This window comes from Terrapene carolina, unplaced genomic scaffold (assembly GCF_002925995.2).
Source record: "Terrapene carolina triunguis isolate 2854851 unplaced genomic scaffold, T_m_triunguis-2.0 Scaffold195, whole genome shotgun sequence".
Lineage (NCBI taxonomy): Eukaryota > Metazoa > Chordata > Testudines > Emydidae > Terrapene > Terrapene triunguis.
Window position 1 is genome coordinate 1,476,907 of NW_020664546.1, and position 17,943 is coordinate 1,494,849.

Genomic DNA, 17,943 nt, shown 5'->3' on the forward strand with positions numbered 1-17,943 from the left:
GTGCATGTTTTGAATCACACTCAGATACTTCCCTTAAACCTGATGCTAACAACAAAAGAATCTGCTATACATATCAGAATGTGATGAGAGCTGTTTGAAAACACTATATTGTTGTGTGTGATAAGTGATCTCTCTTGCTAAATATCATTATTCTCTGCAGGCAAAAGTTGCCATAAGAGAGCTGTTACCCAATGGACTGAGAGAATCTATTAGTAAAGTGCGATCAAGTGTTGCCTATGCAGTTTCAGCCATAGCCCACTGGGACTGGCCTGAGGCTTGGCCCCAGCTTTTCAACTTGTTAATGGAGATGCTGGTTAGTGGTGATCTGAATGCCGTGCATGGAGCCATGAGAGTACTTACAGGTATGTGTATATGCATGGCAAGACCTGAGCAGTTGTCCTGTTTTTCCTTGACTTTGGTGGTATTGTGCCACATTCCCACTTCCTGAGTGAAGTAAATAAATTGGAACAGAAGTGGGGTGCCTGTATGCTTCAGGAATTAGCCTCCAGCTCAGTCACTGCTAAACTTCCTTGTTCTGGGGCTGTCATTAAGGCATAGCAGGGGTTCTCAAACTTCATTGCATCGTGACCCCCTTCTGACAATAAAAATTACTACATGGCCGTAGGAGGGGGACCAAAACCTGAGCCCTGCTGCCCCGGATGGAGAGGCCAAAGCCAAAGTCCGAGCCCTGCTGCCCCGGGCGCGGGAAGGGGGGGGGAAAGCCCAAGGACTTCAGCCCCAGGCAGGGGCTTATAACCTGAGCCTCGCCTCCCAGGGCTGAAGCCCTCGGGCTCGGGCTTCGGCACCAGGCCCCAGCAAGTCAAGTATGCACACCCTAACTTCCCCCTCTCTATTTCCCCAAGTGTGTACACACACCAGCTTTCCCTTTCTCCTGGCCCCAAGGGTTTCTCTGCCCATCACTCTGTTTCATTACTTGTAGAGTTGATCTAGTGGAAGGGGTAGTTTTAAAAACAATTTTGGGGTGACTGGTCATTTTTGCTGCTATTTTTCATATTTGAAAGGTTTTTTTTTGCAACAGGGGCTGCCAAATGTTTTTATGGAAATCTCTATAAAGAATTGTAATATCTCTCAATGGCTACCACTTTCCATTGCCCTCAAAACCAATGAAAACCTGTGGTTATAATGGAAGCTATTTAGCAGGCTTAACGCCATTGGATGCTGTTAGTGCCTGTTAGGATATTAAAATATACATTATAATGACTTGTGCCTAGCACCATGGCATCTAGGTGCTTGTTTACAAAATGTAACAGCACAAATTATATAAATCCAGGGCTGGGTGATCATTGGTGTGAAGCCTCACCAGTAATGTCCTATCTGTCATGTGGCTGATAACTGCTGGGTGTAGTACCTCTTGCTGACACGGGGAGTATCTATGAGGCTGAAGCAGCTCCATCCTTTGGCGGTTGCTGTACATCTTTCTACCATTGGGGGACCTTTGGCCTTGCAGCAGAGGGAGAAGGCACAAGGCATGGAGTACAGGCTTCTATGGGGTTATCTCCAGATAGAGACAGTATAGGCCTGTTTGCACATGCCCCTGCTGCCCCTGGAACATCCATTTTCCACTTGGAAAATATGAGCTACTTCAAAAGGGGACAGAGTGCAGAATGTTATCTGCAGCCTCAGCACTAATTTTGGATACCAGCTGCTACTGTATTAAATAATGGGGAGCATTAATCAAAACTATCGTTGTCAAAAGTGTTAGCTCACATGTTAGACGCATAGACTTTAAGGCCAGAAGGGGCCATCATGATCATCTAGTCTGACCACCTGCACATCACAGGCCATAGAACCTCACCTCACTCCTATAATAGGCCCATAACTTCTGGCTTAGTTACTGAAGTCCTCAAATCTTGATTTAAAGACCTCATTTATTCCAGTTCAAACCAGCAAGTGACTCGTGCCCCACGCTGCAGAGGAAAGTGAAAAACCCCTAGGGTTACTGCCAATCTGACTTGGGGGGAAATTACTTTTCAACCCCAAATATGGCGATTAGTTAGACCCTGAACATGTGGGCGAGACCCACCAATTAGATACCTGAGAGAGAATTCTATGTAGTAAGGCCTGGTCTACACTGGTGGGGGGGGAAATCGACCTAAGATACGCAACTTTAGCTACGAGACTAGCGTAGCTGAAGTCGACGTATCTTAGGTCGACTTACCTCACGTCCTCACGGCGCGGGGTCAACTGCCACCGCTCCCCAGTCAACTCCGCTTACACCTCTCGCTGCGGTGGAGTACAGGAGTCGACGGCAGAGCGATCGGGGATTGATTTATTGCGTCTACACTAGACGCGATAAATTGATCCCCGATAGATCGATCACTACCTGCTGATCCGCTGGGTAGTGTAGACGTACCCTAAGTCAGAGCCCTCCCCATCTAGTATCCCATCTCTGGCCATTGGAGACATTGCCTAATGGCAGTCGCCATATGCCATTGTAGGCAACCTCACCATACAATTTCCTCCATAAACTTATCAAGCTCAGTCTTGAAACAGGTTTGGTTCCCCCCCCCCCCTTCCATTGGAAGGCTATTCCAGAACGTCACTCCTCTGGTGGTTAGAAACTGCTGCCTAATTTCATGTCTAAATTTCTGCCAAGGTCATTAATGAAAATGTTAAATAAGATTGGTCCCAAGACTGATCCTTGGCAGAAATTTACTGTTTACTTTTACTGTTTTAAATTTCCTATGTAAGTCTGCTTGAAGTTCTCACCTTTTCCTTATGCTTTCTGATCTCAAGGGTATGTCGACACTTCCGTAAAAAAAACCTACAGCTGGCTCGTGCCAGCTCACTCAGACTTGCAGGGCTGCAGCCTAAGCTCTGGGACCCTCCAACCTCACAGGGTTCTAGAGCCCAGGCTCCCATCTGAACCCAAACATCTACACCGTAATTAAACAGCCCCTTTAGTCTGAGCCCTGTGAGCCTGAGTCAGCTGGCACGGGTGAGGCGTGGGTTTTTAATTTCAGTGTAGAAACACCCCCAAGAGATAGCTTTCCTTGTTGATCCATCCCTTCTTCCATTCCTTGTGGACTTTCTTCTTGCCCTTAATAACCTGCCTGAAATGCTTGTTCATCCAGGTTAGTCTGCAACTTGTCCCTACAAATTTCTCCCCCCTGCTTGGAATGCAGGCTCCAACTGCAACTTTGATTTAAAGTATTTCCAAGCCTTCTCCACATTCTTGAAATCAATGAGCCTAGTTGCAGACCTAGTTTGTGTGTGTGTGTGGGGGGGGGAGGTTGTGGTACTGCTACCCTTACTTCTACGCTGCTGCTGGCGGAAGTGCTGCCTTCAGAGCTGGGCAGCTGGAGAGCGGCGGCTGCTGACTGAGGGCCCAGCTCTGAAGGCAGAGCTGCTGCCAGCAGCAGTGCAGAAGTAAAGATGGCATGGCATGGTATTACCACCCTTACTTCTGCATTGCTGCCTGCAGAGCTGGGCCCTTGATCAGCAGCCGCCACTCTCCAGCCACCGAGCTCTGAAGGCAGCAGCACAGACGCAAGGGTGGCATGGTATGATATTGCCATCCTTACTTCTGCACTGCTGCTGGCGGGGCACTGCCTTCAGAGCTGGGCGCCCAACCAACAGCTGCTGCTCTATGGCTGCCCAGTTCTGAAGGCAGCCCAGAAGTAAGGGTGGCTATACCGCAACCCCCCCCTAAATAACCTTGTCACCCCCCTGCAACTCCATTTTGGGTCAGGACCCCTCAATTTGAGAAACGCTGGTCTCCCCTCCTGAAATCTGTATAGTATAGGGTAAAAGTACACAAGACCAGATTTCACAGGGGCAGACCAGATTTCATGATCCGTGACATGTTTTTCATGGCTGTGAATTTGGTAGGGCCCTACACATTGGTGTAAATTAAAGTTTAACGAAGAATAAAATCACTTCTATTGTTGAGGCTGAACTGAATAGGAGTGTGAACCTGGGAGATAATGCTCAAATGTATGTGGACCCGTCTCTTTACTTGTTTCTCTTCCTAGAGTTTACCCGCGAAGTGACAGACACACAGATGCCACTTGTCGCTCCTGTTATTCTTCCTGAGATGTACAAAATTTTCACGATGGCGGAGGTATGGAAAAGAACTATTTGTCTTCACTGTTAGTGGTACTAAGTAAATGACTCATATTGTGAGGTTAGGGAGGGAGGTGCCTGTTCTGAAGGAATAAAGAAATGTAGATGTAGCTAGATGGCATGTGTTTGAAAGTAATTAAATATTGTGATGATCTACTGAATGCATTAAGAGGGTATTTCAGGTAAGTGAGAATGAGATTGTGTTGGATTCTGATATCTCTCTCTCCTTTTCCTGCAGTTTTGGTTACTACAGTGTCTCTTAGGAGTTTTCAGGTTCACTGTTCAGTGTTAGGAAATTAGCTGATGACTTGTTCAAATTTAGACTGTGCTGAAGAAAGAGAAATCTCTGAAATGTGTGTGTTAAGGATAACATATGAGCATGGTTAATGGTAGCTAGTGATTAAACACACTTTCACTTCCCTGATATCACCAGCATTTCTCTTCTTGTCACACTTGAGACATATTATATGTTTTCTACAAGGTGTATGGTATTCGCACCAGGTCACGTGCAGTAGAGATCTTCACCACATGTGCCCATATGATCTGTAACATGGAGGAGTTGGAGAAGGTAAGTTTGATTTTTCAGTTCATGAGTTCATTGTATATTGCAGGAAATGATTCTGAGCAGGTGTAAAATTAACATCTGTTTGGAAACTTAGAATATTTATTCTATAGTACTGTAATTTTGGGGAGAATGTTATATTTCTCTTATAAGCAAAGTGGCCGAATCTCTACTTCAGGTGCAAAACTCAATGCAACTGGCTTCTTCACACTTAATTTTAATTCCTAAACTGATCAATAGATTTACTTGGAACTTGGGACACAGATTAAGTGCTGTAGTTTGGGGAAGAAGGCACTCTATGGTCCATTCTGGAGGTCCTCATCATGGCTGTCACAGTTACTGAGCGAATTGCACCTCTGACTCTTGATTTCTTCCAGTGCACCTCCTCTTTAGGTTTTGGGCCTTGGGCGGTCACCTGGGTCCAGGTGGAATCACTCTGTTCTCCCATAGTTTTTACATGGGTCATTACACAAAGTAAAAACTATTTCCCCATGCTAATTTTTCCCCTACTGTTACTCACACCTTCTTGTCAACTGTTGGAAATGGGCCATCCTGATTATCACTACAAACGTTTTTTTTTCCCTCCTGCTGATAATAGCCCACCTTAATTGATTAGTCTAGTTATAGTTGGTATGGCAACACCTATTTTTTCATGTTCTCTGTGTATATATATCTCTTCCTACTGTATTTTCCACTGCATGCATCCGATGAAATGGGTTTTAGCCCACGAAAGCTTATGTTCAGATAAATTTGTTAGTCTCTAAAGTGCCACAAGTACTCCTCATTCTTTTTGCTGATACAGTCTAACACGGCTACCACTCTGAAAACAGTCATACAAGAAATTCCAGCAATCCACCATAGTTATACAGAAACTTTACCTCACTGACCAGGTCACTTAAAATAGTCCTATGGTTATTACATATAGTTGTTAGATTAATACATAACCACTCCATGACTGTCACATTGGCTCCATAATTAAGGTTGACTTTAGTTTTGTCCCTAAAGTAGGGTAGGGTTCACTCTCTATATATGAAGAAAAGAGTATAGCATATCACACCCAAAATTTCAGCACTTACTCTGAGTATGGAACTAATAACAAGGATGTTGATGACTGCTTTAAGTGTGGAACTTAACTGTCTTACTTACGGAATCATGACCAGTGCCTTTATATTATTGCATAAGTTTTGATGTCTCTGATTTTTCTTACTCTGTCCAACATGGAGACTTCAATCTTGCTCCACCTAGCACCATTTACAGTGCAGCCAAAATGCTTTTTATATATTATCCAGAGAAATTAACACAGCAATTCTCATGCCAGCTATTATTACTAAGACAGTTTTTGAAAAGCTTGTTCTGCTTTGTAATTGTTGCTGGCTTCCAGACTGAGAAGCCAGTCAGTTTGACAGTCATTGTGAAGAGACACCCCCGGAAGCTGCATGTGATTCCTAAATGCACAGCAGTTGTCATCAGCCTCTGTTTTGTTTTGGGGCAACATAACGGTACGATTTCCATTGCTGTCTGTGAGCTTCAGCTTTTAATAGAGTGTATGTAAATTTATTAATTATTGCGGATTGTCCATTTGTTCTGTTTGTACAGCGCCTAGCACAATGGTGTCCTAGTCCATGACTGAGACGCCCAAGTGCTATGATAATACTAATATATAGAATTCAGTACTACTTGTATTTGTTGTGACTAGGGTGCAGCCAAAGTCCTGATCTTTCCTGTAGTGCAGCAGTTCACAGAGGCCTTTGTTCAGGCCCTACAGATGCCTGATGGCCCTACATCTGACAGTGGATTTAAGATGGAGGTCTTAAAGGTAAGCACATAGTATGGTACAGTAATAATTAATACCCACATATATGTTGTCTTAACATTGAGACAGAAAAACAAGGCTAATGTCACCCTTGTTGGCATTACACATTTTGAGTTGCAGAGTGCTGTGACTCCAACATCTTGCAATGTTAACATGAGCCATTTTGTCTGAATGAGTTGTAGATGCATATGATTAGAACAAAGACAACTCTTTGTCATCTGCGGACTCAGGTGTGTGCGCACGCATGCATGCACACGAGAGAGAGCTGTAGTTTGTGTCTATGATGGCAGACAAATAGGTGGTGGGAGCCTAATTTTATTTGTTGGTTGGTATGTGGTGTATTAATTCTGACTGGGAACGTTTGTTTTTCATTAAGGTGATTTGAATCTTCACAAATGTATGCAGTGTATCGTGACAGCTTTTTGGTTACAGCCAGGACCCTGTGTGTTCCATGATTCCAATGCTGTGGTATTCATTTCTTGCTACAGAATTATGCTACAGAATGTTTTAACTAAAAAAAAATCTGGTCCTTACGGTTGCAAAGAGAACAGTGAAAATGTGAACCAAGTGTAAACTGATGATGTTTTCTTCCTGAGTTTGTAGATAGCTTGGATCCAGTACCTTTTAGAAGTCTGACCTGCCTCACTCTTCTCAGTCAGGACCCTGTGGATTCTGTGGTTCATTGTCTGGATAAACTGGCATCTTTCTAAGATGCTGTGGAAGTTGCAATTTTGCTGTTTTGGGTGTTGGACATTTTGTGTCTCAGCCCTGCCAGGACCTGCCTGTACCTTTATTATTTAACCTTTATATTGCACTAATGCCTAAACTAGGGTGGGGGCCCTCTTCGACTCTCCATGTTTCCACACAAGAACGAGCTAAATGGATTACAGTGCATTCTTTCTGCACTGTTTCATAGAGCCAAGCAAATTTGGATAAGGGAGTCAAAGTAAGAATCCCGCTGTAGCTTTATAGCAGGGCGAGAATTAGAAGAGTAGGCCGTGCTGCCTAGAGAACAACATAGAAACTAAGGCTTGGAGAGCCAAAAGTATGAGCTGCTGAGCCTAACTCAGAACTCCCTCAGTGGAGAGAAGGTTCTGAGCTGGGGTTCTTGGACAATATTGCAAATGCTGAGCAGGCTGCCTGGAGGACATAGTGAAATACAAGTGTCAATGACTTTTACTCAGTCTCTGAGCCTGGCTAGCCTCCCCGGCCGGGCAGGAGGGTCCCGCGGGCCGTAGTTTGCCCACCTCAGTGTTAGAGCATTCCTATTCAGGAAAATACTTAAGCACATGCTTAAGTGCCTTTGTGAGTAGGATTGCTTTCAAGAATCGTAGCCTAAAGCACCTGTGGTCGCCAGTTCAGTTTTAACTAAAGCCATATCCTCTATGCTACTTGTTAAAGCCCAGTGTATTCCGTAGCAAGCTGGACCTACGTTCTGTGGCAAATCCCTCTGGTTTATTGTTTTGTTTGAATTATGGTAGTTTAAGCCCTAGTTGAAATTGGAAAACTGTTGTACTGGATGTTATACAGGTGCATAGTTAGGGAGAGTCCATGCCTTGAAAAGCTTACAGTCTAATAGGTAAGAGGTGAAGGGTGGGAAAAAGGAAGTACTGGTTCTTCTTCGAGAGATATCCCTGTGGGTGCTCCACTCCAGGTGTTGGTGCGTCCCTGCGCCTTCGCTCGGAGATTTTTGTAGCAGTACTCGTATCGGCCACGCATGCGCAGAGCCTGCCCCCCGCTCTGAGTCTACCTTAATAGTATGCATGCATGGCCGGTCTCCTCAGTTCCTTCTCTACTGTCCCCGGCCTGAGACGGAGCTAAGCAGACTCGTTAAGAACTTCTTTCCTCTTGTTACAATTACCCTTCTAGTTAGTTTGTTTTTAGTTCGTTGTTAGTCATAGTTAGTTACCTTTTTTTTTTTTTTTTTTTTAAGAAAATTTTCTTCTTTCCTATCAACTGCAGCTGCTTCTGACATGCCTGGTTCCACAGGCTTTAAGCGCTGCTCTACCTGCAAGGAGCCTATCCCCCTGTCAGATGGCCACTCACAATGTATAAAATGTTTGGGGGAGACCCACATTCTCAAAAGATGTGCCCACTGCAGTAAACTTAGCTCCAGGGCACGGAAGGACAGGGAGCTTAGATTGAAACTGCTCCTCCTTCAGAAATCTCTAGGGTCAGCTTCAGACCCAGGCGCTGATTCCGGCTCCGCTGACCGCCACAGCCCCCCCGCCTCAAAGAAGCACAAGAAATCTTCAAAAAGAGGGCACCTTTTGTCATCCACAAAGGAAACCCTGCGAGACAAGATTTCTCCGGGCAGATCTACTGCTTCCCTCCCTGTGCTTCCTCGCTTGAGCATGTTTGACGCGCCGGGCTCCTCCAGCACTGCGCAAAACCCGGCTGCGGCAGCAGCGCAAAAATCCGGTGCCGAGGCTTCAGGCTTCCAGTTGCCTGCCTCTCTTCTGGCACCGTTCGGCACCGTGACGGACGCGGTGCCGACATATCACGACCTGCTTGACCCCCTGCAGGCTGATATTGATCTCCCGGCACCGGCTCTGGCATCGACACCCGCTGAGCTGACTGGCAATGAGCCCAGGCTCAAAACACCAGTGCAGAGGAATTTCTCTTCACAGCAGCTTCCTCCTGCACAGCCTTCACCTCACACAGGAGCCTCAGCACGGCAATTTACTCAGTAAAGAGATCTGCTCGTGTCACCTGTCCTGCAGTCACCCCTACTGAATGCCTGCTTCTCTCCAATGGCTGAATCAGGGTCTGAACAGCCTTCCTCCAGTAAGGAGGAAGCCGGACCGCAGGGGGATTTTTCACTGTATCAAGACTCCCATCCTCAGATCCCAGTCAACAGAGGTCATAGAAAAATTACCTCATCCTATTCTCACGATCCTGCCCCCTGGTGTGTGAACCCCTGGATGGTACCACCAATGCCCTTCCCACCACCATGGCAATATTAGGCCCCATGGGCATCGTATCCTCGAGAACACATGCGCCACTCCACCTCAACCAGGCGCAACACCTGCCTAGCACCACCACCTGACGAACCTGACACTGACACAAGACACCAGGCAGCACTGTCACACTTGCAAGATCAATCACGTCCTGTTCCTATTCCAGTAGAGCCGGAGGTAACGCCTGAAGAAGCCTTACTCCCCCCTCCCCCAACATCTTCGGATGACCTCTCAAAATGTCAAGACCTTTTTAAGAGTTGCCAGTGAATTGAGAATTAACTTGGAGGAGGTCCCCGAACAACAGCATGAGTTAACAGACATCCTACAGCCCTCTTCTTCCTCTAGGGTTGCATTACCAATCAACGCAGCCCTTTTAGAACCTGCTAAGTCCATCTGGCAGACTCCAGCTACAAGCCTACCTACCTATAAACAAGCTGATTGCAAGTACTTCATCCCTTCTAAGGACAGCGCCAAACTCGTTGGTAGTAGATGCAGCCAACCAAAGGACCAAACAGCAGTATTCCTGCTGCACCCCGTCCAACAAGGAAAGTAAATGCTTGGACCTCTCTGGTCGTAAAGTATATGCATCTTCAACGCTACAATTTCGTATTGCTAATTATACTGCAGTTCTTGCAAAATATGACCACAGAAACTCTAACAAATTCATGGACTTTATTGATGACATTCCAGAACAAAAGAAACAACAATTCACAGATCTAGTTTCCGAGGGACAAATCATATCATGTACCACTCTTCAAGCGGCCCTTGATGCAGCCAATACTGCAGCAAGATCCACCGCCACAGCAGTGGTCATGCACTGAGGTTCATGGCTCTCCTCCTCTTCCTTTCCTCGAGAGGTCCAGAGTACCATTGAAGATCTTCCCTTTGACGGTGACAAACTCTTTGCTTCCACCACGAACGACGTACTTCATTCAATGAAGGACTCGAGGGCAACCCTCCGGTCCTTAGGAATCCAAACCCCTACGACCAGAAGGCGACGATATAGATATCAACCTTACCACCGTCCACGCTACCCCGCATATACACAGCATTTCCATAGATCACAGGAAAAACAACAGCAACGCCAGAGACCGAGATACCAGCGTCGTCGTCCCAATTCTTCGATGACGCCTCAACCCCCTCCAACTAATAAGCAGATTTGAACTTCTGGTCGAGGGACTAGAAAACAGCGTTCCCACTTCAGCGCATACACCGCATACACCTATTTTATAATAATAATAATAATAATAATAAATGGAGATATCCTGTCTCCTAGAACTGGAAGGGACCTTGAAAGGTCATCGAGTCCAGTCCCCTGCCTTCAGTAGTAGGACCAAGATTTTTGGACACCGCCTACGACCATTTTCCCATCAATGGCAGAGCATTACCACCGACAAGTGGGTTATAGAGTTCATTACAATTGGCTACTCTATCCCCTTCCTCTCCTTGTCTCCCACCCACCCACCTTCCCCGTCCTCCTTCAGGGACCCCTCTCACAACCAACTGCTCCTCCAAGAAGTACAACATCTCCTTCAGTTGGGAGCAATAGAAATTGTGCCCGAACGACACAGAGGGAAGGGCTTTTATTCCCATTATTTCTTAACAGAAAAGAAAACTGGGGGATGGCGACCTCAGGCGGCTCAACAAATTTATCAAAAAGCAAAAGTTCAAGATGGTTACTCTCACCACCATAATCCCAGCGCTGGAGCAGGGCGATTGGTTTTCAGCCCTCGACCTACAGGACGCCTATTTTCATGTGACTATACATCCGGCCCACAGACGCTTCCTTCCCTCAGCTCAACACATTTTCAATACAGGGTTCTACCCTTCAGACTGTCCACGGCCCTCCGTGTTTTTTCCAAGCTCCTAGCCGTAGTCACTGCCTACCTCAGGAAACAAGGGGTCATAATTTTTCCTTACCTCGACGATTGCCTCCTCAAAGCCTCAACGTTTGACGAAGCTCTCCGATTCACGCGGCCCACCGTCAATTGTTTCCTATCTGTCGGCCTACAGATAAAGAAAAACAAATCCACATTACGCCCCACCCAGCACCTGGAGTTCATAGGAGCAGACCTCGACTCCCGGACAGGATTGGCATCTCTCCCATCCGACCTCTTCAACCCCATAAGCCTACTGGCCACAAAACTTAGCAACAGTGCCCAGGTCACTGCTCAAAACTGCCTACAACTACTAGGTCACATGGCCTCGTGCACTTTCGTGGTTCAAAATGCACGACTATACATGAGGTGCTTCCAAGCTTGGTTTGCCTTGGTTTACAGACCGAATGTGCACGCTCTAAACAAGCCTCTCTCCATACCTTTCGGAGTCAGACTCTCTACTATGGTGGACAGTTCCCTCCAACCTCTGTTCTGGAGTCCCCTTTCTCCAGGATGCTCCATCCCTCATACTGACTACCGATGCATTCCTGACAGGATGGGGTGCACACATGTCTCACCACACAGTCCAGGGGCTATGGTCTTCAACTGAAACCTCCCTACACATAAATGTCCCAGAACTTCGAGCTATACGCAATGCGTGCCGTCACTTCCTCCCACTAATCAGGAATCACCATGTATGCATAATGACAGACAACATTGCCTGCATGTTCTATGTAAACAGGCAGGGAGGAGCTCGCTCCCACTCGCTTTGCACAGAGGCTATGAAGCTCTGGAATTGGTGCCTTGCGAACAGCATCTGGATATCAGCTGCCTATCTTCCCGGAGTGAAGAACACCACAGCGGATGAATTAAGCAGACGCTTTCCCTGGGATCACGAATGGGAGGTAGACGAGAGAATCATTCGCAACATATTCCGCATTTGGGGTCACCCAACCATAGATCTCTTTGCAACTGCGAAAAACACTAAATATCCCGACTTTTGCTCCAGAGCGGGTCTGGGCAAACATTCCCTGGGAGACACATTCATGATCCCATGGCACCGGAACTTACTCTATGCTTTTCCCCCACTACCGGTTCTCCAAAGAGTCCTGATAAAGATACGAACAGATCGTGCCACAGTGATCCTGATTGCCCCGTCGTGGCCCAGACAACCGTGGTTTCCGTTCCTCACCAGAATGTCGATTCGATCACCAATTTCATTGCCCCTCATCACCTCCTAACCTCCTATCACAGCAACACGGCCGATTTCTCCACCCCAACCTGTCCATGCTTCACCTCAAAGCCTGGTTCCTACATGGTTCTCCCAAAACGAACTAGATTGCTCTGAACAAGTTCAAAGAGTGCTCCTACATAGCAGAACACAATCTACTCACACCACCTATCTATGAAAGTGGAAGCGATTCACACAATGGTGTTCAGCTAAACAACTTTCTCCCATATCGGTACCTCTCCCGATCATACTTGACTACCTACTGGATCTTAAGCAATCTGGCCTTTCTTTCAGCTCCATCAGAGTCCATTTAGCTGCTATTACAACCTTCCATGACAGAGCCAACGATACTTCTGTTTTTGCTCATTCAATCACCAAGCGTTTCCTCAAGGGACTCCAAGCCCTATACCCAGACGTTAAACCGCCTACCCCTCCGTGGGACCTTCATTTAGTACTATCCTGCCTAACTCAACAACCATTTGAGCCCCTAGCCACTTGCCCCCTTTTACACCTTTCGATGAAAACAGCATTTTTAGTGGCAATTACCTCCGCGAGACGGGCAGGAGAAATAGCAGCTCTTATGGCAGATCCACCATATACGCTATTTTTCAAGGACAAGGTTACCCTTAGATTACATCCCAAATTCCATCCAAAGGTGCATTCCTCATTCCACATTAATGAGCCGATACACCTACCGACCTTTTTTCCGAAACCACATGCGAACTCTTTCGAAGCCACGATGCATACGTTAGATGTACGCAGGGCCTTGTCCTTCTATTTGGATAGAACCAAACCTTTTAGAAATTCTTCTAGACTTTTTGTCTCCATCACGGACTGTTCCAAAGGGACACCTGTTTCTACCCAGAGACTTTCAAACTGGATTTCTGAGTGCATCCGATTGTGTTATCAGATAAAGAAAGTTACACCTCCAGCCGACATCAGAACTCACTCCACTACATCTCTGGCTGCCTCGGTGGCTTTCTTACGCAAAGGTCCCCTAGCTGACATCTGTAAAGCGGCCACTTGGTCCTCTGAACACACATTTGTTAAACACTATGCCCTTACTTAGGGCCCTGTCTCTGATACACGATTGGGCAGGGCTGTATTAGCTACTGCATTCCTATCAGATCCGAAGTCCCTACCTCCTTGAGACACACTGCTTTTAAGTCACCTGGAGTGGAGCACCCACAGGGACATCTCTTGAAGAAGAAGAGGCGGTTACTCACCCCATGCAGTAACTGATGTTCTTCGAGATGAGTGTCCCTGTGAGTGCTCCATTACCCATCCTCCTCCCCTCTACTTCGGAGTTGGGGTAGCCTCCGTTGTAGAGAAGGAACTGAGGAGACCGGCTGTGCATGCATACTATTAAGGTAGACTCAGAGCGGGGGGCAGGCTCTGCGCATGCGTGGCCGATACGAGTACTGCTACAAAAATCTCCGAGCGAAGGCGCAGGGACGCACCAACACCTGGAGTGGAGCACCCACAGGGAAACTCATCTCGAAGAACGTCAGTTACTGCACAGGGTGAGTAACCACCTCTTTTGATAGTAAATTAAGTTTCTTACCTTTTTTCTCATTTCCTGTTTTTGGTGTCCTACAGATCTTTGTACTGAAAACATAGCTGCACTGTAGAAATTTGGGGGAAATGAATGAGGGACCAGAGGTGTTGGTAGCTGGCTTGGGGCAGTTATTGATTTTGGCACCTACGGATGTGTAGAGGTGATGTTTGGATTGTGGGTTAAGCACACTGCTTTTCCAGTATTACAAATGGGAAACAGACTCCGAGGTGAAAGACTGATTCTTATAGTTGGAGCCATACATTATTTGTGTACCTTCCAGGAGTGATTAATCTCTATTTAAATCACAATAGGCCCTATTTAATTTTCAGTATTGCTGTTCCCACAATATTAGGTTTCCACCACAATTTGGATTCTAATTAGTTTACTTTGCACAGTCCACAATTTTGCATACATTTTGAGGTTTGCAACACACACTTTTTTCCCATTAGTGCTTCCCACCTTAATTACGGTAGCGTTGGCAATACAGTACACTCTTGGTATAATGCCCTTCACAATAGCGAACCTTGGGCTATACCGAACCCCTCCCTAGGTCCCACCTGGAGTGGGAGGGGACAGAGAGCTCCTCCAGCCCCAGGTCTGTGGTGGTGGCAGAGAGTTCTATGCCCCCGCCGCAGCTGTGGGACCGGAAGAGCTGTTGCGCCCCCACAGCTCCCTTTTGCTATAACAAATCCCTGGGTACACCAAACAAATAGCTTAGAACCCAGGGTTTGTTATCGCGAGTGTGTACTGTATTTGTTCAATTTGTCATTCAAAATTGAACAAACTCATCCAATCTCGTGATGCTTATTTGTTGCTAGGGGACAAACAGTTGTTTATACACGTTACAGTACTTCGAGGTTAAACAAATGGTAAATCCTGCTAAAAACTGGGGGGGAAAAACCAACACTGCAAACCAGTATCCCAAGTGGTTGCATGCTGATGGTGGAAAGTGGTTTTGTACAGCCTGCAATGTCATGTTAGACCATACACGTAAGTCTAGTATTAATACTCATTTAAATTCTGATCGGCATCATAATACCAAATGCAACGCAGAGACAGATTCGACATCAAAAGCAAAACATTAGACAACTGTCATATCTATTTAATTGCATTACCGAGATGTTCGAAATGTGGCATATTTTGAACTTGTCGTGGCATTCTCAAGTACAAATATACCAATGGAGAAACTGGATTAACCCAGTGTTAAGGGAGTGCATTCAGAAACCAATTCCAAACACAAGTGCTCTTCCTTCTGCTAACAAGCTTCAACAAGATTACTTACCCAAAGTGTTTGAAGTACATGCTCCAAAGGCGGCACACAAGCTGATTTTCAGTGGCACTCTCACTGCCCAGGTCCTGGCCACTGGTCCGGGGGGTTCTGCATTTTAATTTAATTTTAAATGAAGCTTCTTAAACATTTTAAAAACCTTATTTACTTACCTAAACTATTGTTGTATGTAATATATTATAGACTTATAGAAAGAGACCTTCTAAAAACATTAAAATTTATTACTGGCATGTGAAACCTTAAATTACAGTGAATAAATGAAGACTCGGCACACCACTTCTGAAAGGTTGCCAACCCCTGATCTAGACTGTTCTCAGTGGTACCAGATGACAGAACAAGGAGTAACGGTCTCAAGTTGCAGTGGGGGAGGTTTAGGTTTGATATTAGGAAAAACTTCTTCACTAGGAGCGTGGTGAAGCACTGGAATGGGTTACCTAGTGAGGTGGTGGAATCTCCTTCCTTAGAGGTCAGGCTTGACGAAGCCCTGGCTGGGATGATTTAGTTGGTGTTGGTCTTGCTTTGAGCAGGGGGTTGGACTAGATGACCTCCTGAGATCCCTTCCAACCCTGATATGCTATGATTCTATGATATCATTGCTGTACTCCAAATGAGTGGCTCAGAAAAGCTACAGTCATTTCTTTTGTTCATTTCTTTCTTAACCTGGTAAATTGTTCAACTGTGTCACATGCTATCACTAAGTGCCTGACCAATTTTGTTTTAGACTTTTATAAGGTGTTCGGGATAGTGACAGACAGTGCAACATACTGTGCTCGTGCATATAATCAGGTTCTACAGGGGCTGCTTCCTAATTCGGTGAATGTAACATGCAATAGGCATATTGTAAGTCTGGCTAGAAATCAGTAGCATGTTCGTTTTTCTAAAGTTGATACATTCACTGCTGCAATGAAAAAAAAGATGTTGAAACAGGGCCCAGCTCGTAAACTGCATTTCAAGACTTTGCAGGAAAAACAATTTAATCCCGACCAAGTGCCTCTGTGTCCAGAACCATGATGGTTTGAAGCAGTTCTTTACCACACTGACTACTGCGAGTTCATTGAAAGTTAATTTGAGATTTCACCTGACACTCAAGTAATGGACAGGCTTATTCTCACTTTTAAATGTCATGACTTTGCCACTTGACATGCAGTTCATTGCTTGGAATGCCAAACCATTGATGAAAACCATTAAATCTTTTGAGATGTATTCTGTTTTTATCCATCAATTGTATAACACTGTAATGGATTTGACACACTGGGCAGACTGCAGTGCAAAAGAAAAGCACAGCGAAGATGCAGAGTGGAATGCATTTTTAAAAGGAGTATTTAAGAAAATGGCAGACAGACTGAAGGAATACTACTGCAACACTGAGGAACATGTTGCCAAACCAGCTTGACGAGGACCAAGGTTCATGCAGCACAGACTGTCATTTATGAAAGCAGTTTGTGTATTTGATGTGAAACAAGTGAATATGTTATCAGAGCAGGTGCTCCCTCTGGAGGAAATCCCTACGTTTGGCCGTGAAGCTAAAGCACAGCTTGCCCCATATACATTTTTTGCAAGTGAATGTGAATTAAATGATCTTGGAGAGTTTTGGGATTCACCTGCAGTTGTACAGCGTTTTCCACAGTTAGTCATAGCTTTGCTATCTCTGCTACCAATCTTGTCTAATACCGAACATTCAGCATGCACAGAATCTCCGTATGGACAAATCTTCACAAAACAAAGATGGCATGAAGGAGACCACTGTAGCAGGTTGTACTGCACTAACATTCAATGCCTGTAAAATGTAAAAGGCTAAAGTGACTGGACTTGATTTCTACAGCAGTGGTGTTAAGACTCTTTGAGCATTGGCCTGCTAAACCCAGGGTTGTGAGTTCAATCCTTGAGGGGGCCACTTAGGGATCTGGGGCAAAATCAGTACTTGGTCCTGCTAGTGAAGGGCTGGACTTCATGACCTTTCGGGGTCGTTTCCAGTTCTATGAGATAGGTATATCTCCCTATATATATTAATATATTGTACCCGTCACTTTTTTGTAGTTGCAGCAAAACATCAGGTTATCAAAAAAAAAAAAAAAAAAAAAAAACATAGGCATAACGCAATACTTAAGGGTTTATATTGTTCCAGCAAATTTTTCTTAAACAAATAGGTCTGCTCTGGCTTTTCCAAATTATCACAGTCAATAAAGGTCCATTATTACTTTTCCGCTATTTTCCATGTCTTGTCCACAACTCAGCCACAATTGTGTGACAATTGTCCTGCAATTCAAGTACCCATGATCTAATTTTACCCTGTGCTTCCCCTGAGACAGTCAGGGCTACTAAAGAACAAAATTATCTCTTCGTTACTGTCTTCTCTCGTGGTGTTCTCTTTGGGAAAGTGAAGTTGGAGTAGGAAGGTTTATGCTTAGTTTTTGAAATCTGTGACATTTGTGGGAACTCTAATATCCAGTAATGAATTCCATTGGCAATGGTGTTGAATGACACAGGCAGATCAGGATGTTGCACACAGATGCACCAAGTTGTTGACAGGGCCAGGAATAGAACACAGAACTTGTGATTCCCATCCCT

General features: G+C 45.4%; 1 protein-coding gene across 4 annotated transcripts in view; it reads left to right on the top strand.

The window, feature by feature from the left end:
- Positions 1 to 17,943, top strand: part of IPO9 (importin 9) — a 195,336-nt gene that overhangs the window by 54,366 nt on the left and 123,027 nt on the right. For 3 of the 4 annotated variants that reach the window (XM_024192875.2, XM_024192896.1, XM_024192888.2), the window contains 4 exons: positions 161 to 362; positions 3,996 to 4,084; positions 4,568 to 4,654; positions 6,345 to 6,464. In XM_024192875.2, the coding sequence (XP_024048643.1) occupies positions 161 to 362; positions 3,996 to 4,084; positions 4,568 to 4,654; positions 6,345 to 6,464 (498 nt within the window). The remainder of the gene's footprint in view (positions 1 to 160; positions 363 to 3,995; positions 4,085 to 4,567; positions 4,655 to 6,344; positions 6,465 to 17,943) is intronic. The other variant, XM_024192880.2, reaches the window with a different exon arrangement.